Consider the following 23,375-nt stretch of genomic DNA (forward strand, 5'->3'; position numbering starts at 1 on the left):
CGTAAAGCAGGCACATGGCAGGGGCGACTACTCACAGGTCCCTGGTGTGACAGGGGTACGGGATGGCCTGCGTCTGCGTGGCCGGCTCCACAGCCTCCCGCCCGGTCTGCACCGAGATGATGGCTCGTTCGATCATGTCTTGCAAAGGGGCAAAGATGTAGTTGTACTTGAACACATCGGCTGGGAGGCTCTGAGGATGGAACTTCCAGAAAGGGTTTTTCACCAAATCCGTCCTCATGCTGTGCAAGACGCTGGTGCGGATGGTGTAGGTGACGTGGGGCGGCAGGTGCGGGGACGGCGTCCCCAAGTCCCTGCGGGCCAGTGAACTGTTGAATATGATACCTGGAGAGGAAAGGGAAGACGGGTCATCGCACTTCAGGTACAGCTCACCCGGGGCCAGCGCAGGTTGAGGACACGTGGACGGGCTGTGAGATGTGGCCCAGCCTTCTCTGTGCAAGGGGACACGCCCCACGGGGACACAAAGCTGATTCTCCATGTTCCACAGGCAGGAACTGGGAAAGTGAGACCCGAGGACACCTAATTCCCCAGCCAACACGCTCCCCTATTTTTCATAAATCTCCACTGCGGTGTCTTTTTTTANCCGCCCAGGCACCTCTCACCATGATGTCTTTAATTATTTGCACCAAAATCATTTGTACACAAAAATCCCTAAGAAAATGATTCCTTTTGCATTTTTAGAGGACTTGACAGGTGACACACAGCTGCTCAAGTGATCAGGCTTTCCTTCTCTGGGAATGATGAGTGGGTGGCGGGTGGGGTGTTCAGGCTCCCTTCCAGGGGCAAGGACTCCGTCTGCACAGGCGATGGTGTGGTGACTGACAGGAGCCACGCCAGCTGTGAGCACAGCGCCAGGGACTGTGACATCGAGCCACATGGATGGAACGTGTGTCAACCAGAGTTCAATCTAGAACCAGGAACGGACGTCTTTGGGGTTTCCTGACCATTCAAAACGTAAACACGTGTTCTGGCACGAGGACTCCCCAAACCTCATCTGTGACACCTGCTGGGGTGCAAGCAGACCCTCCTGAAGCTCACGTGTGAAGTCCTCACCCCCAGCAGCCCACAACGTGAGTTGTTTGAACTCAGTATCTTCACGGGGGGGGGTGGGTAAGCATGTGAAAAGGAGGTCATCAGGGCAGGCTCTCACCCAAGATGACTGCTGCCTTCTAACGGAGGGGACACTGGACCCCGACACACACAGAGGGCACTTGCAAAGAGACACAGGAGACGGAGGCGTCGAAGCGCCCGGGGAGGCCACGGCAGGTTCCGCCTTACGGCCACAGGAGGGGCACCCCCTGCTGACACCTTGATCTTGGACTTGTGGCCAGAACCATGAGAACATAAACTTGAAAATACACGTGAAGGCAGTCTGTGCTCCTGCGTCTCCACAGCCCTCGGAAAACTCACACAAACCCAAATGAAGAAATAAATCAATGTTTGTTTAGTCCAAATGAAGATGAGAACACACAGCACATCACTTTTATCCTGAATGAATGAACAGGAATGAATGGAGTCCATTGGCTACTGTTTTCTCCCCTGGCCTGGTCCAGCCCCAGGACGTCAAGATACTGGGGTAAAAGTGATAAGGAAGAGGAGTCTGACTTTTGGTTTTGGCTAGGTCACGATCTCACGGTTCATGAGTTCGAGTCCCGCATCGGGCTCTGTGCTGAGAGTGCGGAGCCTGCTTGGGATTCTCGCTGTCTCTCTGTCCCTCCTCTGTGCAAGCACTCTCGCTCTCTCCCTCTCTCTCTCCCTCCCTCCCTCTCTCTCTCTCAAAATAAATAAATAAAATTTTAAAAAAATTTTTAAGTGACGAGGAAATCGGAGCATAACTTTAATCAGTAAAGATAAAATTTATCTTGCAGAATTTAACCCCAAAATGACACCACAAACTTGTAAAGACAGATGCAGCAAATAGCGTGGGGCCCAGGATGGGACACCAACAGCCGCATACGACGCCTGTCTTTGCGTCCACTCGACGTGAGGCTTTCTGCTCGGTGTGTTTTACCGGGAAATGACTTCTTTTCTTTCTGAGCCACCGTCACGCACATTTAGGGAGAAACGCACAAGGGTAGACACACTGGGGCCCGCGCCCACACGGGTACTTACTGGCCAAGAAGTCATTGCGCTGCATGAGCTCACGGGCTCTCGCCTCCAGGCTGGCGACAGACCCCAGGGCCTGGAAGCGGTTCAGCGCCACACAGGACGACAGGTTGACCAAGATGCGGCCCAGGACGCGGAGGCGCCCGGCACCCCCGTGCGCAAACAGCTCGTCCAGCTTCTCTCCTGCGGAGCAAGCGTAACGGGACCATTGCAACCCTTCTCCCAGCCCAGGGCTTATGAGGGGGAACATCCCTCCATGGAAAAAAATGACTCAACAAAGAGTCACATTTTGTTCATGTACAAACCGGGCTACCTCCCGCGATGCTGGTCCTGCCATGGGAAGGAGAGAGCGCCATGGAAGCACAGAGGGCCAGCCTGCGTCTGGGAACACAGGGCAAGGGGCAGGGACACAGGGCAGGGGGCAGGGACACAGGGCAGGGGACACAGGGCAGGGGACACAGGTCAGGGACACAGGGCAGGGGACAGGGGACACAGGGCAGGGACACAGGGCAGCAGGCCAGAGATAGACACGAAACGATACAGTAGGGCAGCGGCAGGGACAACGCCCACCCAGAACTCAGCCCCAAGCGGGAGGGGATTCCAGACGGGCTCAGCAGACACAGGCGGGAAACTGAGGACCACAGGCCGGCCCTGTGCCCGGCTCTGTGCGGAGACACCATTACACCCGCCACAGTGGCCACTATCACAGTGTCATGGGCCCAACGTGCCTGCAGCCCATTTGGACAAACCACTTCGCCCCCCTCAGCCTCACCCCTCAGGAGACCGAGAGCAGACTGCTGGGGTTTCGTAAAATGAAAGACTCGGGGCACCTGGGTGGCTCGGTTGGTCTAAGCGGCCGACTTCAGCTTGGGTCATGATCTTGTGGTTCGTGAGTTCGAGCCCTGTGTCAGGCTCTGTGCTGACAGCTCAGAGCCTGGAACCTGCTTCAGATTCTATGATCTCCTTCCCTCTCTGCCCCTCCCCCACTTGTGCTCTGTCTCTCTCTCTCTCTCTCTCAAAAATAAATAAATGTTAAAAATGTTAATAAAATAAAATAAATAATAAAATTTAAAAAAATACTGAAAGACTTAACCAAAAAGTGATGAGCGCACATGAAAACATACCAACGTATCTTTACACACCCACAACGCACATAAAAACACACAGCAAATCCTAAAACTACATAGACCGATACAGTATCGGGACAGGTCTTAAATGCCACTGTCCCTTCCCTCAGCTGTGAGACCTGCTTCCACAGGGACTGTCCCTAAGCAGACACATCAGCTTCTGGTCACCCCTTTCTCTCCAAAAGCACCCCTTAAATTAGGATGAACCACATGAGCCCACATCCAGCCTCACATCTTTCAGACTGAACAGAACCATCAACTGGGAAACCTCGAGAAACAGAAGCACGAGGAGAATGTTCTGAGAAAGGGCATCCCAATGTATACACTGTTTTCGTCTTTACGACACCTTTGCACATTACGGAAGGAGATCACACGCTTGCTGGCAAGTGCGGAACGGCCAGCCTTCTAGCTCCGGACTGTTTTGCTCTTGAACGTGTGAAGTCCATTCGCTACCCAGCCAACCGCACTGGTCACTCCCAGGAACTCTGTAATCCCAGGGCTCTCTGGTAGCCTCCAGGGGTGCTCCGGCCCCCAGCTTCAGGAGGGAGGGAGGGCAGGACACCATGACGGACAAGGGCTGGTGGCCACGGCACCCGAGCCCACGCTCTGGCACGCACACACCGCCATCCTGTGTGAGCCTCGGGGATCCTGTTCAGAAGCGCCCTGTGTATGGCGCTCCCGGTGATGCAGAGATGGTAGTTTGCAGAACAAAGCTGGTGGCTCCTCTGGGTCAGGGAACTTGGGGTGCGGGTTGGCTCCAGTCAAGACAAAGAGCCTTATGAGCTTTAGGGCTGCGTCTCCCACCGCACCAGAGCCAAGAATCTGATCTGTGGCCGTGTAACCACGGACCCTAAGCAGAGCACCCGGGAAGCTTCGCAGCCCGTTCAACCACCCTACACACGGTGCTTCCTGAGAGGGAAGCTCGGCCTGGGGCTTCTCCCATCTGCAGAGCAAAAGCCTCACCTGGCCAGGAAAGTCAGTGCACATTCTGTCCTGATTCGGGTCCCTGTAGGCTCTGGCCCTGTGCTGATGACCCCCCAGGGCCCAGAAGCTAATTCATCACCGCCTCCACTACGGAATAGACACCCCATCTCAACCACCCAGGGAGCCTGACCAGAGAGAGAATCAGACAATCTTACAGTCCGTTCCACAGCCTCGCTTGGGCAGGGAACCCAGCCAGCAGTCCTCTGACCAGAGGCACGCATCCTCTTCCCCTCCTGTAAGATGAAACGGCTGCGTCTCCCAAACACAGAACGTAGTAACGGCCCCCACCTGTCCGAGGGCATGACCAGCTCGCTCAGGCAGAAACCCAAACTGCCAGTGGAAGAAAATATAAGTATTTCACGTGTTCGCAATAAAAAATAAAAGGCAAGGGGTGCCTGGGTGGCTTAGTTGGTTAAATATCTGGCTCTTAGATTTCAGCTCAGGTCATGAGCTCACGGTTCGTGAGTTCGAGCCCCACATCAAGCTCCCTGCTATCCGCACAGGTCCATTTCAGATTCTGTGTCTCCCTCTCTGCCCCTCCCCCACTGCACACGCTCACTCTCTCTCTCTCAAAACTAAATAAACTTAAAAATAAAATAGATTCATGCATTGACAAACTACAGATGCAATACAACCATTGGCTGATTGATTCAACATTTTAGTCTGAGCTCCAAATGTTCACCTCAACGTCCCTGCTTTCCATCAGCCCCTAACTCAGGAACACTCCGTTGTTTTATAAACTTATTGGAAGTCTCAAAATCCTTGCCTTCAATATCAGAAGCCTTCCTTTTCAGCTGCGTTCCTTGCTCCTCACGCCCTGACTCGGCAAATCAGAAAACTGCAAGTTGAAACGAAGTAGAGCGTTTCTAGTTTTGGGGACGAGAAACCAGAAACGAGAGGAAGAGCGACTGGTCAGTATCTCCCCGAAACTCAGAGGCAGGAAGATGTTTCCCAGCGGTGGGCCAGTCGGGAGGTGGACCCTGCCACACCCACCCACATACACTCAGACATTCATCATGTGCACTCGAACACCTGCCTACTTATACTGCACACTCACCCACATGCACTTGCACACCTACCCTGCATTGCATACTCACCCATGTCCACTTGCACACCTGCTTGTGTATGCTTTTGCACACCTTGTTCTGGCTCGCACGCCTACCCACTTAGACACTCATGTGCTTGCACAATTCTACTCACACCCTCCCATTTACACCCACACACCCACCTACTTACCGTACATCTGCAGCTTCTCCACCAGCGTGTCTACATCAATGTGCAGCTGGCTTTCTACAAAGTTTCTTATGAATTTGTTTCTCAGGGCTTCCTAAAGGGGAATAACATGGCTTAACAACAATAACCTCATTTCCTCATTTATCATTCAGTAAAAAATACTTGTTAGGTTAATTCAAAGTTTCATTATATAGGAAAAGGACACATAAAGTGAATCGTGGTTAAAAAAAAAGGTCTACAAATCATGGTAAGTAACAGCATAACATTTGATGACAATGTTATCCTGAAAACCAAAAGCAGCAGTTGTGACAATCCAGATTGTCGTTAAAGTCACGCACTAATCTCGATACTCAAGAATGAACCAAGAGTGACCTTTCAGCAAAATTTTCTAACAAAAGTGGACGGTGACCCTTATATCATTGTCTTCTCCACAGGCCAGTTGTGGGGAGGGGGTTGCTGTCAGAGAAGCACTGAGGAAGGGTTTCTGCATTTCTCGAGCCCTCTCTCAATCCTTCGGCAACCAAATCTCATTTTTGGGATAAACTTTCATATCATGATGGCTGTGACCCCACTTACATACACATTGATGACTTTATCTCTCCTTTGTCAATGGTTTCCCTACAGAGGGCTCTCCAGAGTGATATTTTTAATGCTTATTTATTTATTTTGAGAGAGAGAGAGAGAGAGAGAATGGAGGGGGGCAGAGAGAGAGGGAGACAGGGAATCCCAAGCAGGCCCTGAGCAGGGCATGATCTCATGAACCTTGAGATCATGACCTGAGCATAAACCAAGAGTCAGATGCTCAACGGACCGAGCCCCCCAGGCGCCCCTCCAAGGTGATTTAATGAAACTTTGCCTCTTGATCTTGCAGAGGGCATGCGCACTGACTTGAAGGGTACTGTCCCCTACAATCCAACAGCGCACACGAGACAGAGGACAAAATCCCGTGAGGCCAGCGCCGGGATTAAGCGGTGGGGGTTGGGGGGGATCGGGGAGACTATCGGAACGGGGACGACTTCTGGAACCTGTCCGTTCACTAGGGAATATTTATATGTGACCCTGACTTGGTGTTAGCGCACAACCTTGCACCTTGGAAGTCCTCATAAGGAATTCTCGACCGTGGCCCACCTCCTGCACAGAGCTCTCTGCTTTCTCGCCTCCACCCCATAGATGTGATGATTTCAGCGACTTGTCTACGGATGACAGCTGTGCACTCTTATCTTGTGGAATATTATTTATTTTTTGTCGGGCATTAGCAACGTGGCAGACACAGGTGGGTTAGTCACTGAATCTCAGCCACATCTCTGAGAGGAGATCACTTGCTCTTAACTGACTGGGAAGAAGTCTGGGCCTCGGGCACCTGTGAAGGCACGAGCCTAAGCCTCTGGTGGCAGAGTGTGGCCCGGAACACAGCTGTCAGCCACTGAACGCCGAGAGGAGCTCCACACTCCCTGACCGTGCCCCCCATGCCGGGAAACAGAGCCCTGCTCAGCACGCTTTGTCCTCTGAGCTGAGAAAGCACCTCCGTAGACTGAGGAAAGGGTTGCGTTGCTAACACGACTGCCTGGTGGACCTCATCAGACGACCTCTCCAAGGAGCCGTGTGGCGCAAGGGACGCTCGGGCACCCAGTCACATCCTCACGTGACTCTGAGGACTCTGCATTTGTTGTTTCTACTGCTGCATGTAATAATTTCCAGACCCAGCAGAGACGTTATGAACGTCTACGCCATCCACCATCCGACCCGTTAGAGAAAAAGCCTGCTGATCCCTGTAGTAACCCGCTAGTCCGTGAGCAGACAAGTCAAAAGAGAACACAATACCGCCAGCGCTCACACGGTGGTGGCCGCCCTGAGAGGCGGCGCCGCGGACCTTCAAAGACCAGGACAGAACCGACGACTGCCACTGGGCTCGATAACCGCCTGGGTTCGTCCTGGGCCACGACCGCCCGGCCAGGCCCACCACCAGGAGCCGCAAGACCCCAGGCACAGGACTCCCTGGGGAGAACTGACCGCACCTCTGGACAGTGTATTCGCAACTGTGCATGACCGGCTAGGATGCTCCAGCCCAGCCGCCCTCCCTCTCGGGTCCCGGGGTCGCACCTGCATGTCCTCAGGTGACTATGCGCCCAGGCTCCCCAGCCCCTTGGCCTCCCTGTCCCATAATAAAATTCTCCTGCCTACAGGCGCCTGGGGAGCTCAGGCCGTTAAGCGTCTGACTCTTGATGTCAGCTCAGGTCATGATCTCACAGTTCGTGAGCTCGAGCCCCGCATAGGGCTCTGCACTAACAGCATGGAGCCTGCATGGATTCTCTCTCCTTCCCCCCCTCCGCCCCTCCCCAGATGTAGAAGCATTTCCAGCGTGCCAAATACTATTCCAAGTGCCTCCCGTGCCCTGATTTACAGCATATAACTATGATTATTTCCTCACGGCACAGGTAAGAAACTCATGGCACAGAGAAGTTCAGTAAGCTGTCCAAGAGCACACAGCCCAGTAAGCTGGGCTCAACTGCACAGCAAACCCAGACAAGCAGGCTCCTGAGTCCACACCATGAATCACCTGGTGCACAAGAATTGGGCTGAATAAGAATAAAAATGCAGGCAGGCTTCCTCAGGCTACCGGACTTCAGGTGAGCTAGGGTTATTACACAAGGGGCCCCAGGCTATTATGTGGCCTACCTCAGTCAAAGTTCTGAAGTTCACGGCTGTGGGGCTCTGCAGCCCCATCTTAAACCACAGCCCCCGAATTCTGGAACATATTAGGCTGTCGATACACAATGTCAGGGGATGATAACTGATCCTTTAAGCAGACCCACAGATGAACAGTACACAAACCACTCAAAAGAGCATTAAGGTACGGAATTGTGCCTCCATCTCAGTTACGGAATTGAGGGGCGCTTGGGGGAGCTCAGTCAGTTAAGTGTCCGACTTCGGCTCAGGTCATGATCTCTCAGTTCAAGTTCGAGCCCCACATCGGGCTCTGTGCTGACAGCTCGGAGCCTGGAGCCTGCTTCGGATTCTGTGTCTCCCTCTCTCTCTGCCCCTCCCACACTCGTGCCCTCTCTCAATCTCTCTCTCAAAAATAAACGTTAAAAACATTTTTTAAGTGATGGAATTGAAAAAGCATGCCAGTGTTAATAAATTATTCATCATGAACATAACAGTGACATCTGGCATGAATAAAACCCTTGACAATTCACAACACTGCCTCACAGGCTCACCTTCGGGTCAATGTTATTAGTCAGCTGACACACACACACGAGGAGCTCTGTGGGGTCTCCTGAGGGGGCCGCCCCGATGTCACAGACGCATCCCCGCAGGTGCCTGGGAGCAAGCCACCACTGACCTTCAGCTGGCTGACCATCTGGCCACTTCCTCCGCGCTGAAGCACGCTGGACATTTTCAGCAGTGTTTCTGTTAAAGTCTTCAGCTTGTCCACGAAATGAAAAGTGTAATTTGCCTGCAAAAGAAAGCATACGTGGGTTTGTCTCTAGTTCTGCAGGGCCACCTCAGGAAGACTCTTAGGGACCACCGTGTGGCTACAGCAAGGAACAGAAGCCGTAGGACAGGACCGGCCATCAGAGCAAAGATGCGCCAATGCCATGGGGCAGGCCAGCCGACACCCTCCCTGGCCAGGTGACCGGCTCCGGTGTCCTAATCTCAGAGGGGAGTGCAGAGGCCTCTCCTCCAGACTCTCTCTGTACCTTCCTGTTCACCGCAGTCCCCTCAGGGGCTCAGCTCACTGAGGGGGACAGCCGATGTCCTCAGAACACACCACCTAAATAAAAGACCGTTTGCCCACACCTCCTCCTCGAAAATACGTTCTCAGGTAATCCCCGCATATTTGTTCTACGACACCCATCGCCGTTGAAGATACAGCACACCTGGTTGTACTCGGTCATTGTTGCTCCTGGTGGAGCAAACAAACCCAAGATTCTTAGAAAATAGTTTGGAATCATCAAAATATTCATAGTCACTGACCCGCAACAACAACAAAAATGCCCATGCCGTTTTTTTCCCCTAAAGATAAAAGGACTCTATCCTAAGAAATGATTTAAATAAAATGGAGGGGCACCTGGGTGCTCAGCCAGTTAAGCGTTTGATTTCGGCTCAGGTCATGATCTCACGGTTCGTGGGTTCGAGCCCCACGTTGGGCTCTGTGCTGGCCGCGAGGAGCCTGCTTGGGATTCTCTCTCTGCCCTTCCTCTGCTTGCCTGCTCTGTCTCTCTCAAAATGAATAAACATTGAAAAAATAAATAGGAGCGCCTGGGTGGCTCAGTCGGCTAAGTGTCTGACTTTGGCTCAGGTCATGTTCTCATGGTTTGTGGGTTCGAGCCCCGTGTCAGGCTCTGTGCTGAATGTTTGCTCAGAGTCTGGAGGCTGCTTCAGATTCTGTGTCTCCTTCTCTCTCTGCCCCTCCTCCCCTCACTCCGTCTCACTCTGTCTTTCAAAAATAAATAAATAAACAAATGAAATAAATATAAAGGTATCTCCATGAAACTGTCTATGGAATGTCACTATATTTTTAATACTGAAATGAGTCTAAATGCCAAAGAGAAGGGTAAGTAAGGAGGGTCTGGGGGAGAACAACCACACACCCCTGGGGTCACCAGGAGACCCTCCAAATGCCCCAGGTCATGTCAGGTCAGGAGCTGAAAATCAGCTCGCCCAGAAAAGACAGGAAAGCGCACTCCCGGCTCCAAAACGGGGCAGGAGCTCCCCTCCAGAGCAAGCCCAGGGCATCCGCAGATGGCGGTCCCTTCCCTCAGCCTGGCCGGGATCCTCTCTTCCCGGGACTTGGCTGCCGGCCTCATGGATCGGTGCAGAATCACGTCTCACTCTGCCTGCACGTGAACCTGGGCCACCTGGACTCACACACGTGCTGGCCTGCACTGGGTAAGTGTGATGCTCGACTTCTGGGGCGTGTGAAGTGAAGCTTCTAGTCAAGAGACGAGGCCACCACGGGAATGAGGAGAGAGGTTCATGCTTTCACGAAGGGGAGGAGAAAATGTAGACGACGCCTGCTTCATGTTTTCTTCCTTACTGTCACGACTGGTCATAGAGCGCCGAGAAGGTGGCAGTAAGAAGGAGCGTCTGGGTAAGGGGCCACCACCGAAGGTGGCCCACGGCGCCGCGAGCCCAGGACCAGCAGATGGCCGACGGGCAGTGCTCTGAAAACGGCAACAGGACCAGTCTCCGCACAGAACCCACCTGGGACGCCATCCTGGCCCCCCGAGGGCAGCCACGAGACAGAGAAGAGAAGAAGCAAAACCAGAATTGAGGACAGATGCCAGAGATCTAAGCCAAGGAGGGTTCAAATCCCAGGCGAGGTAAAGGGCCAGAGTGGGGTCAGGAATCACTATCGCTCACAAGCACCACTGAGTGTGCAAATTTCAGAGCCTTTGTTATAGCAAAATCATTAAGAACAGACAAGTGCCTAACCTACCTCGTCAAATCCAGGATTCCAATTGAAAGAATGAATATATGTGAATCAAGGAGTTCACCAGACACTTCTTTTCTACGTTTAAATTATTTATTTATTTATTTTAAAGTTTATTTATTTTGGGAAAGAGAGGAGGGGTAGAGGCATAGAGAGAGGGAAAGATTACCCCAAGCGGACTCCACCCTGTCAGCACAGAGCCCAATGTGGAGCCCAAACTCACAAACTGTGAGATTATGACTTGAGGCGAAATCAAGAGTCATATGCTTAACCTAATGAGCCACCCAGGAGCCCCTCAGAGTTCACAACAAGCTTCTTCAGAAGGAAAAAAGGACTCATGTCATTTCAGATAGCTTCTCTGCAAAACTAAAGGTCAGTGGACAATGAAGCACATTCTATAGTCCTGAGCGAGAAACAACGTAAACCAAGAATTCCTCCGTGCAGCCAGGCTACGATGCAAAGGAGGAGCCCGAGAGCCGTCTTCAGAGACCAAACAAGAAAGAGCTCATGCTACCTGGGAACGGTCCTCACAGTCACTTGAGGACAACCTGAGTACAGGTGAAGTCAAAGGTGTAAGAAGAGAAATTTCCCAATACGTGCAGAATGGAGATAAGCCATGAAAGTATTCACACAGAGAACTGATTTTAAATCATGGCCAACAGTTTAATCCAGATGCCAACGGTGATCCTTGAAACTAACTGTAACGATTATGAAGTGATCATAGGAAGGTGGTAACTGGAATTCGAACCCCCCAATTGCTGACTAATGGTGGCCACTGACAACATGCTAGAAACCCATAGGGTTTCAGGCTCCCTTGGCAACACGTGGGGCGAGGGGCGGGGACAGAGGCACACAGCTGAACTGTGGCATCCAAGTCACTAAGAAAGAACCGTTTCACAGCACTAACTGTGGGAGGTAAGCACATATTTAAAAAACATAAGGGAGGGGTGCCTGGCATGAAGCGTGCGACCCTCGATCTCAGGGTTGTGGGTTCGAGTCCCACATTGGGTATAGGTATCATGTAAAAATAAAATCTTAAAAAAAAACAGACGTAGAGCACCTGGGTGGCTCAGTCAGTTGAGCGTCCGACTTTGGCTCACGTCATGATCCTGCGGTTGGTGGCTTGGAGCCCCTCATCGGGCTCTGTGCTGACAGCTCAGAGCCTGGAGCCCGTTTCGGATTCTGTGTCTCCCTCTCTCTCTGACCTTCCCCTGCTCATGCTCTGTCTTTCTCTCTCTCAAAATTAAATAACATTAAATGAATAAATAGTAAGCCAAAGCATAAAAGCTAGAAATGGTAACAACAGAAGAAATTAAATTGGTGGCAAAAAGATTAAGTAGAACAATGTTTGTTTGGTTCTGAAAAAGAATTACAATTTTCTATGATCAACATTCATGCACTCAGGAACATATCGTCCAAATATATGAAGTAAGACTGACGAGAAAGAAGACAGGAATGTGGCAGCGCTCGGGTACGAGGAGACGCGCACTAACACTAACTCACCCTCGGCAACCAGGCAGTCGGCCCTGGAAGAACGAGTCCTGGGCGAGCGCTTGCTCTGGGTTCAAACCATGGCTCTCCCATTTATTTGCTGCCTGGCCTCACCCACATTACTTAACTGTCAGCCGCAGGTTTCTAGATGAAGGGCAGTAGCGGTGGTGATGATATTAGGACACGGGATAGCATCTCAGGGCCTGGCCTGGGCCACAGTAAGTGCTCAGTAAACAGCCCCTGGGGCAGTCAAACCGCACACCCTCGTGCCGGGGCTGGATGGTGTTCTCGATGCAACCAGATAAGACCTCAAAAGTCTTATCTGTACAGAGAATACACATCCACACCAAATACATATGGATGTTTACACATGTAATGTCGTTAATCAATTACTTATAAAATATATATATCTTTCTTTTTTTTGAGACAGACGGATCACGTGCACACACGTGTGAGTGCACAAGTCGGGGAGAGGGACAGAGAATCTCAAGCAGGCTCTGCGTTCAGTGAGGAGCCTGATACAGGGCGCGATCTCACAACCCTGGGATCGTGGCCTGAGTCAAAATCAAGACTCAGGTGCTCAAGGAACTGAGCCACCCAGATGTCCTGATATAAATATATAATCTTTCTGTATGACCACTTATTGCTACCTAAATTAGTTAAAATATCCAAACTTATCCTATATAAACATGCATATCCTTGTTATTCAAATACCAAAGAAAATTTCACTGAAACTAACACACAATAAAATCCCAAAATGTATGAATCATCTAGGTGTGTATTATGAAATTAGAAATTCTTAGCCAAAGTTTCTGTGAACACTTTTCTTTTCTTGGGGGGGGGCGCAAGTGACTGAAAGGGCAGAGGTGGGGGTGGTGAATCCCATAAGGGCAGAGAGAGAATCAGGGCTCACCCGGGGCTCATGCTCACAAACTGTGAGCTCACGACCTGAGTCAAAGTCAGATGCTTAATGCTGAGCCACCCAGGTGCCCCATGGGAACACTTTTTAATTTAACCAGTTACAAATTTTAAATATCACAAATAACTCTTGAGTTATAGGACATCATTTAGGAAATGTTTATATAGACAATAACAAAGACATTAACTCTAACAACATACGAGAGAGAACCAAATTTCAGACTCCGGTAGGTTTGTTATTAACTAAGAACCAAATATTAGTCAACATAGTACAATGATACAACAAATCTGAGGAAAGCAGAAAGAAAGTGATAAAAACAAATTTTAAAAGAAATGATTTCAGGGGTGCCCAACTGGCTAGGTGGTAGAGCCTGTGACTCTTGTTCTCAGGGTTGTGAGTTCAAGCCCCACACTAGGGGTGGAGATTACTTAAATAAACTTTTTTAACGTAAAAAAAAAAAAAAGAAATGATGTGGAGAAAAAGAAAAACAGTGAGAAAATGACCATCATCCTGGGGCCAAAACCAAAGACAATTCTTTCTTTTTAAAATTTTTTATGCTTATTTATTTTTGAGAGAGAGAGAGATAGGGTACAAGTGGGGCTGGGGCAGAGAGAGGGAGACACAGAATCTGAAGCAGGCTCCAGGCTCCGAGCTGTGAGCACAGAGCCTGATGCGGAGCTCGAACCCATGAACCGTAAGATCATGGCCTGAGTCGAAATCAAGAATCAGAAGCTTAACCGACTGAGCCACCCAGGTGCCCCAAAACCAAACACAATTCTGACCCATGATATTAAAAGAGTTCGATAATAATGTGGAAATACCATCAATCTACACCTAAATACTCTTCCAGAATGAAGAGTGGGTATTCCCTGGGTATTCCCTAGATATCATAGCCATTATTTTCTTAAGGTGTGGGAAGCAGTCAGTGGAGAGGGTGCAGATGGTTTTGGGGGCACACCCATGGGGAGCCCAGCAGGGAAGCTCATGGTAAGGATGCCATGGACGACGGTGCATCCCCACGGACAAGTCTCCCCAATGAAATCCTGGAGCTTGCTCACACCTCCATTTTGCCGGCGGGGAAGAGCTCTTTACAGGGAAAGCGACAAGTCCAAGTTCATGCAAAGGGTGGGGACAGAGCAGCCGACCCCCAGCCTTGCCTGCGTGCATGCTGTGACCAAGGACGAACCACATGAGATTACACTCTTTCCTAGAGACATGGCCACTTCACATGGAGGTGGTAGGCAGCTGAATGGACCGAGTCACAATACTGCTGCTAAAAATCTGTTCTGGGGGTGCTTGGGTGGCTCAGTCGGTTGAGCGTCCAACTTCGGCTCAGGTCATGATCTCGCATTCCCTGAGTTCAAGTCCTGTGTGGAGCTCTATGCTAACAGCTCAGAGCCTGGAGCCTGCTTCGGATTCTGTGTCTCCCTCGCTCTCTGCCCCTCCCCCACTCATGCTTTTTCTCTCTCTCTCTCAAAATAAATAAATGCCAAAAAAAAAAAAAGACAGAGAGAGAGAGAAAGCAATGCGGAGAATAAGACGAAGTACTAAATAGTTTACAACATCGAGCCCCCCACCCTATAGATGATGTTGCTTCACAGAACACGAGTGCCAAAATTTTTAGGGCCTCCAGCCAAGTGGGACTTCAGACCAAGCGTCTAATGACTGTCACTGCCAGAACAACGCACAGTGGCTACAAAGCCAGAAAGGGAGCCAAAACTCTTGGTTTTGGCTCCGGTCATGATCTCACGGTTCGTGGAATAACTTTGGCTGTTTGTCTAGATTAACATCGTTTCATTGCGAGAGTCAGAATTTCGGTAAATAACCCTCCGAGATGATACTTTCAAGATGAAAACAGAAGTTACTGGCCACATTCAGAGGGCGTGTAAAGACAGCCCCTGACATGTGTCACAGGGAAACCAGGGCTCTGGGGCGCTCTCATGGCGACCATGGGGCGTGCAAGGTCCACTTGGACCAAAAGTAATGCACCTGCTCGTATGACCCCCGCCAGCCCTACCTGTTCTGTTTTCACATCAGCACTATTTGAAGCTTGAACAGTCATCAAGCAACGTCCCGTAGCGTCCAGGTGGGAGGTGGTACCGAAGGACATGCAGAGCACTGCAATGCTGGCATCGCTCCTGGGGCAGCTGATTCACCAGCCCCTCCTGTACTTCTCTTCCACAGGGTGAAGCTGCCAAGGCCTCACTATCCAATCGGATGCATCCCTCACCAGGCAGAGACCACACACAGGTAGGCTCTGACTCTTCCTTAAGCGCCAGATGCACCCAGCAAAACAGACTAGACTTTGTCCTCTGCATGCTCCTCGGAATGGCCGGGACAGCCCAGCTTCCTGTCCAACTGTCCTCACCGCACTGGGTGCTCCAAACAATACCTCCTGCCCCAAAGCGCCCCCCAGGAGAGAGACCCCTTGGCACATCCAACCAAGGTTAACCACAAGGGCAGGAAAAGGCCAAGATGGACCATACTCAACACACAAAAACGTCTGCGTTCCAATGTATAGAACATTATGGATCACTAAAGATGTCTTCCTGGTACTATACTTGGATGGTCTATAAAATCTCATTCGTTCAGACTTACCTTTTGAATGATCTCGTTAATCTCTGGAGTATTTGGTGTGTACAGTATTTTTCCATGTAATACAGGCTTTAGGAAGGACCACACCAAAGCGCCATTTGGGGACTGTAGAATTTCCTGATAGAGGTTCAAGCAAAATGGTGCTGTCACAGTAAAAAAAAAAAAAAAAAAAAGAAAGAAAGAAAGAAAATGTTATTCACTATACAGGATGCCCAGGCTAACAGGGACCCTCATGTACACACCCATGATGCCTCACTTTTCAATGACTGACCTAGATACAGCTTTCATGCCACAATTCTGATTTGGGGCAGTAAATTCCAGAATATTTTTTCTTGTCTTTGTCTTTGGTGCCTCTTGTCTCATAAGAAATTTCAAGACACCAAGTTCATTTCAATACTTTAGGGTTTTTTTTGGTTTTGTTTTAATTTTTTTAAAATGTTTATTCATTTGAGAGAGAGAGAGAGACAGAGCACCAGCAGGAAGGGGCAAAGAGAAAGGGAGACACAGAATCCGAAGCAGGCTCCAGGCTCCGAGCTATGAGCACAGAGCCTGACACGGGGCTCAAACCCACCTACCATGAGATCATGAACTGGGCAGAAGTCGGACGCTCAACCGACTGAGCCACCTTGGTGCCCCTCATTTCAATACGTTAAGAGAAAGGAAAGCATGACCTTCACATATACAAACTAAGTCATCCATAAGTCACTTGAAAATAGTATAAGAAAGAAATGTGCTGATCTTTAATCTAGAAAATTGTCAACACTTACAGTATTGAGAACAGAGTTAGGTTCTTCTTATGAAATTAGATTTATAACTTATTACTAAATTTTCTCCCCTGCACCTACACGGAAGTATTGGACTTACTGCTTTTGATATATTAAGTCGCCTTGTTTTCACTCCAACCCTTGATTCCTCAAGGTGGCTTTCATCATTGCTGTGGTGCTAATTGATTTCATTTGAGGGTCTACTCAACTAACCTGTCTAACAGAATAGGTGCTTAATGAAGTAGAGCCTTCATTGCCATGATGATTAGGAACTGATTATTATAAGGTCTTAAAATAGTGGTGAATACTTTAGTAGAACTGGTTCTTTTACCCCTGAAGTGGACATTTAAAATGGAAATATCTTAGGTGCCTGGGTGGCTCAGTCAGTTAAGCGTCCAACTTCAGCTCAGGTCATGATCTCGCGGTTTGTGGGCTCAAGCCCCGCATCGGGCTCTGTGCTGACAGCTCAGAGCCTGAAGCCTTCTTCTGATTATGAGTCCCCCTCTCTCTTCACCTCTCTTTTGCTCATGCTCCCTCTATCTCTCTCTGTCTCTCAAAAATAAACATTTAAAAAATAATTTAAAAAAATAAATTGGAATTGTCTTAGCTTTGATGCCATGATTCCTGACACCCACGGTAAATGAATACTGCTCTTATGATTATTTCCACTATTAACTTCATTTTCCCAAATTGTCCACTTGAAAAGAAGAAAAGCTTTTTATTCAACAAGTACAATAAAAATGATAGGAAAAAAACCCTGAGATATAAATTAAGAGCACAAATACATAATGAGGTTTTAAACCATTAATTTTAAAGGTTGCTTTTACCAATATTTTTAAGGTTATATTTCAAATTATCAGCTTGATTTAAACAGTAACAATTTTCATTTCAGAAAAGACAAGACAATTATTTTTATGTACGGAACAAAAAATGTGAAACCAGGAATGCTGACATTTGCCACTTGTGAGCTGTGTGAACTTGGGTGAGTCACTTACCCTTCTCTGAGCTTCCCGTATGTCATCTGGAAATGAGGGTACTAATATTGTCTATGGTGAGTGTGACAAACATTTGAAATACAATGTATGAAAGCGTTAAGAAAGACTGGTCTTCAATGGTAGCTGAATAACTAGACAGATGAATGGTTGGGTGAGTGTGTGGATGGGTGGATCAATGGATGGATGAAACGATGGATGGACAGATAGAGGAATAGACGGAAGGATGGATGGTTAAGTGATGGATGGAAGGAAGGATGGAAGGATGGGTAGATGGAAGGAAGGAAGGATAGATGGAGGATAAATGGATGGATTGATGGACGGAAGACGGATGGATGGATCAATGGATGGATGGATGGATAGGTGGATGGATGGATGGATAGGTGGATGGATGGATGGATGGGTGGATGGATGGATGGATGGATGGATAAATGGATGGATGGTTAAACGATGGATGGAGGAAGAATGGAAGGATGGATGGATGGAAGATGGATGGATGGATGAATGAGTGGATGGATGGATGGATGGATGGGTAGATGGATGGAAGGATCAATGGATGAGTGGATGGACAGATCAACAGATGGGTGGAAGAAAGGAAGGGAGGGAGGGAGGAAGGGGGGAAGGAAGGGAGGATAGATGCAAGGAAGGATGGATGGATGGATGGGTGAATGCATGGATGGATAGATACATGGATGAATCAATTGATGGATGGAGGAATGAAAGGATGGATGGATGGATGGAAAGATGGATGATTAGATTTCATGGGCAAATAAAAACTCCTCAAGAAACCCAAATGCAAGGAAAAAAAGAAGAAATGAGAATTAGAGAAGTGGACAACAAAAATTATCTGCTATTAACAACACTAATGTGTGTTTATACCGCCAAATCATGTTATATTTGGCAACTACCCAAATTACCCATTAGCTGATGAGCACACGGACACACTCTCTCAGGTCGCTGCAAGGTGGCTTCACACCTCACACCTCCAGCTCCACAAACGGCCCCTCTCCTCCTCCTCCCTGGCCCCACCAGGACTCTCTCCACCCCATGCACACAGTATGTACACATAAACTTAGGTTTACGTTTTTCATAGTAGAGAAATATATATCAGTATTTAAGAAATAATTTGTAATACATATCATATATAAACATATAAGACATAATTTGTAATATATAGTGTATTTTGTATACATATATTGGGGACAGATAGTACGCAGATTCCCAATACGGCCCCTGCATTCATGCCCTGACATACAGGCAGCAGCTGGGAATGACAGGTGCCGCCCCCAGGTAAGGTTTCGAGGCCACGGGTAAGGAATTCTGAAGATGTAAATAAGGTCCTCATGAGCTGACTTGGAGTTATTCAGAAAGAAGATGATCCTAGCTGAGTAGTCAGATAAACCCTTTTGGAAAGACTGGAACCCTGGGAAGCAGAACCCCCCTGAAGCCCTGGTCTATTTGGGAGCCCCAGCTGACCACTGAGGGGTCCGGGCTCAGAGACCAAGTGCACCATTTTGGTCCCTGCAGTCTGATGAGATGATACAACCAGGAGAAATGTACGCAGCCATCTAGAAATTGCCTTCCGTGAGACTCAGTGGCAAAGGACTGTGGATGGGTAAGTGACATCCAGGCCCCACGTTAAGTGGATATGTTTTGGGGTGCCTGGGGAGCTCAGCTGCTCAAGTGACTGACTTGGGCTCAGGTCATGATCTCAAGGTTCGTGGGTTCGAGCCCTGCATTGGGCTTTGTGCTGACAGCTCAGAGCCTGGAGCCTGCTTCGGATTCTGTCTCTCCCTCTGTCTCTGACAACACAGGGAGAGGATCAGCCCTTGCGCATGGGCACCGGGGCCTTCCAACACCACCTGCCATGTCCACGTGTGGCGGCCTCCGTGAAAGTGGAAAGATACAGCTGAGAAGGGGAGGGGGACCACTCTTTGCCAGCGTGCGCCCACCCACACCAGACATTCAGCACCACATGGGGCTCATGGCCACGATGCAAACACCCATTACTGTCGCCTTACTTGAATCTTCGGGAATGTTGAATCGTTCTTTGTCCCCTCCCAGGAGCTCGTTAACTCTGGGCAAGTTAATGAACGAGTTGGAGCCGCTGAAGAATGATGCTGGCTCCTTGCAAAGTTTCTTCATCACTGACTGGAAGGAACCGAAGGCTGAACTTCTGGCCTGGCCATTCTGTGCATCCTGAGGACATGAGGCAAATAAAGTGTCGCACAACAGGGACGGACCTCTGAAAGGGAGCCTCTTCTCCAGCTGAACACACAAGTCACCAAGCCCACACATGGGATCTCGACTTGGCTTCAGACTTCTCTGCCCTCGAAACACCCTGTGAACCACGCAGTGCTTTTTCTGGCCTTTAACCCGTGACCAGAGACAAAGGCCCTGCCCACACACGCGTGCAAGCACGCGCATCAGCAAATCCTCTGCCGTCCAGCGATAAATGATCCATCCGCAAAAGATCACTAACTCTGCTAATTAATGGTCTTCACGTATGTCTACTGCCCTGTCCCCCAGGCACTTGACAGCTTTCCAAACTGCCCCTCAGCTGAGGCACACAGCGCTGTCCCGCCCAAGGCCGCTGAGGACTCCTCCCCGGCCCGCCACGCCCCATGTACCTGTCTCTGCGCATCCCCCCGCGTCTGCTCTCCCCAGGCAGCCCACCCAGGTAGACAGCGTCCAAGCAAAAGCTACTGTCGCGCCCCTAACTTCCTCCAAGTTTGTGTTTGCAGCAACTAATCTGTGCTTTGTAAGCCACCTATTCACGTGTCAATAAGCGTGAAGGTGTTTGGAAGCAATGTACTGGCGGGATGGGCTTAAACAAGCCTGTGGACTCTCCTGTGTGCTCATACTCGATGTAGTGACTTCGGGCATCACAGACTCTCCGTGAACCATTCCAGCCACCGTGGGGGTGGTTGTGGCTCAATAAAGTCTCTGACCTCTGGTGCTTAGGCAGATGCCCGGCCTTCCTACCAGGCCGTGCCTCCACAGCCAGAGAAAGTACTCCCATTGCTACGTTTCATTGCTGCATGGAAACCTGAGATGTTGGGAGAGAAAGACAGGCCAAAGCAGCAACTCTCGATATTTCCCCCAGGACCAAAAGCAAACGCACACCTGTTGAGAGTCGGGCGTGTCTAGCAAGGCGGTGATTTTATTGGCACGAAGAAATTCGGGAAGGTACTCCAGGACGTGGCCGGCTCCGGCAAGCACGTGACTGAGTCTGGAGACCACGTCCAACAGGGAGCGGAGCAGGCGGCTGGCTTCCAAAGGCATCAGAGTCTCAACGGAAGAAAACACAACACGCAGTAAACAACATGGTACTTTCTACCCTCGCCAGCCTTGCCTGAGCAGCGAAAGCTTGGTTATTGGATGTTATTCTCTCTTACACTAGGGAGACGGCTTTGCTGGGCCGTATAAATGTCCTCTTTATTTGAATATACCTGGTTCAGGATTTTGTCACACACTCGATGACGCCAGCACTGCTCAAACATAAACCAGGAATAAATACAATCTGTTGTTAAAATTAAAATCGAGGGGCGCCTGGGTGGCTCAGTCGGTTAGGCATCCTACTTCGGCTCAGGTCATGATCTCACAGTTCGTGAGTTCAAGCCCCACATTGGGTGTGGAGTTCACATTAAAGAATTAGGGAGGCCTGGGGGGCTTAACCGCTTAAGCGTCAGACTTCAGCTCAAGTCACCATCTCTTGGTTCGTGGGTTCAAGCCCCACGTCGGGCTCTGTGCTGACAGCTCAGAGACTGGAGCCTGCTTCGGATTCTGTGTCTCCCTCTCTCTCTGACCCCCCCCCCCCCCACACTCTCTCTCTCTCTCTCTCTCAAAAATAAACATTAAAGATTTTTTAATTAAAATCTATTTCAAAATACTTCTCTTTATCTTGGAGGTGCCTAAAGTGGATATTTAAGAGGGTGAAAAGAAAACAAATTTTTAAATGTTTTTATTTATTTATTTTTGAGAGACAGAGAGAGAGAGCAATGGAGCATGAGCAGGGGAGGCGAGAGAGAGAAGGAGACACAGAATTCAAAGTAGGCTCCAGGCTCTGAGCTGCCAGCATAGAGCCTGATGGAGGGCTTGAACTCAAAAACTGTGAGCTGAAGCCAGATGCTTAATGGACTGAGTCCGCTAGGTGCCCCCAAATGAAACAATTCTTAAGTGAGAAACAATTTTCCCTTTACCCACTGCAGTAACGTGCACACACTGTTTCCATCTTTCTCATCCCACTGGAGTGTGCTTGGGTGCATTTTGTGGACAAAGAGACAGAGGCCCAGAATTCGAGGGCTTCCCAGGCTCTCATAGTTAGAAGGATGCAGTTGGGAAGTTCACCCTTGACATCAGAAACAGTAATGCCCTGGGGCACCTGGGTGATGGAGTCACCCAGGTTTGGGGCTGGTGTTCCATCTCCGGGAGTATGGTGTGTGCGTCCACGTCCCTACAGCCATGCACCTAGAGGCTCCTGACAAACAGGAGTGGGCGTGACGGGTGATAAAAGTCAATCGGGGTGCCCCCAGGGTAAGCCGTGCTCACCATCCACACAGGAGTTGCATGGAGGTTAATTGGGGCACCCCAGGGTTAGCCGTGCTCACCGTCTACATGGGCAGGTCAGTAGAGGTTAACTGGGGCACCCTAGGGTTAGCCGTGCTCACCGTCCACACGGGGGGTCAGTGGAGGTTAATCGGGGCGCCCCAGGATTAGCCGTGTTCACCATCCACACAGGGGGTCAGCGGAGGTTAATTGGGTCACCCCAGGGTTAGCCATGCTCACCGCCCACATGGGGGGGGTCCGTGGAGGTTAATCGGGGTGCCCCCAGGGTTAGCCGTGCTCACTGTCCACTACCAACTCTCTCTCCCAGCACACACTGTCCCGTCCATCGTGGGGCAGGTAATAAGCGCTTCCCTAAGTGACCAGGGCCTGGCAGAGGTGGGCATATGATGCTCACAGGACAGAGGCCGTAGGTCTCAGGACACAATGGGAAAGAGAAGGCCAAGGTCAGGGAGGGGTGGGAACAACTCCTGACTCAGGGGGGACTGGCGTGGTCCCGAGGAACCCCAGACGGGAAGGGCTTTTCCTTACTGGTCCCGCTGTGCTGCCCACAGTGACCACCCCCACTGCTGTGCCACATGGCCCGATGGGCCTGACTGCAGGGGCCCCTGGGACGCCTCCCGAGCCCCTCTTGCCCTGAGCCCCACCCCCAGAGTCAGCTCACAGGAGACGTGGAGGCTGGTGGCAGCTGCGGGGCATGCACCTGCTGTCCCCCACGGCCACCATGCTCCACGGCCACCCCCCTTACTTTGTAAATGAAACTCCGCAGATTCAGGTTCTGACTCATGGACACAATCAGGGAATATACTTTGGGCCCAGGCAGGGCACACACTTCCTGCACCGCAGACCCCGACTTCCCGTCCTCAGGAAATACCAACAGCAGGCCAAGGGCGTCCATGTCGCACCTTCCGGACAAAGCCACAGCAAGGATGCTCCAGAGAACCTGTTTGAAAGCAGGAGGGTCAGAAGGGGGGCATACGGGGATGTGCGGCCCCGAGGCACAGAGCTTCCTCAGCGAGGAGCCCCCAAAAGCTCACCCCCCACCCAGGGCTGAGGATTTACCTGCAATGTGAACCTCTGTGCGGTTTCAAACATTTTGAACAGACACACTTCTAAGATGTGCACGTAATTCTCCAAACGCTG

General features: G+C 50.2%; 1 protein-coding gene across 1 annotated transcript in view; it reads right to left on the minus strand.

Moving 5' to 3' along the window:
* ABCA13 (ATP binding cassette subfamily A member 13) overlaps positions 1-23,375 on the minus strand; it is a 329,169-nt gene that overhangs the window by 208,742 nt on the left and 97,052 nt on the right. Inside the window, exons 25-32 of the mRNA XM_077781120.1 lie at positions 22,981-23,175; positions 20,793-20,957; positions 19,688-19,865; positions 15,914-16,053; positions 8,812-8,925; positions 5,472-5,562; positions 2,131-2,307; positions 36-342 (exon numbers count right to left, since the gene is read on the minus strand). Coding sequence (XP_077637246.1) covers positions 36-342; positions 2,131-2,307; positions 5,472-5,562; positions 8,812-8,925; positions 15,914-16,053; positions 19,688-19,865; positions 20,793-20,957; positions 22,981-23,175 — 1,367 coding nt within the window. The remainder of the gene's footprint in view (positions 1-35; positions 343-2,130; positions 2,308-5,471; positions 5,563-8,811; positions 8,926-15,913; positions 16,054-19,687; positions 19,866-20,792; positions 20,958-22,980; positions 23,176-23,375) is intronic.

This window comes from Crocuta crocuta, unplaced genomic scaffold (assembly GCF_008692635.1).
Source record: "Crocuta crocuta isolate KB4526 unplaced genomic scaffold, BGI_CrCroc_1.0 scaffold108, whole genome shotgun sequence".
NCBI classification, from domain to species: domain Eukaryota; kingdom Metazoa; phylum Chordata; class Mammalia; order Carnivora; family Hyaenidae; genus Crocuta; species Crocuta crocuta.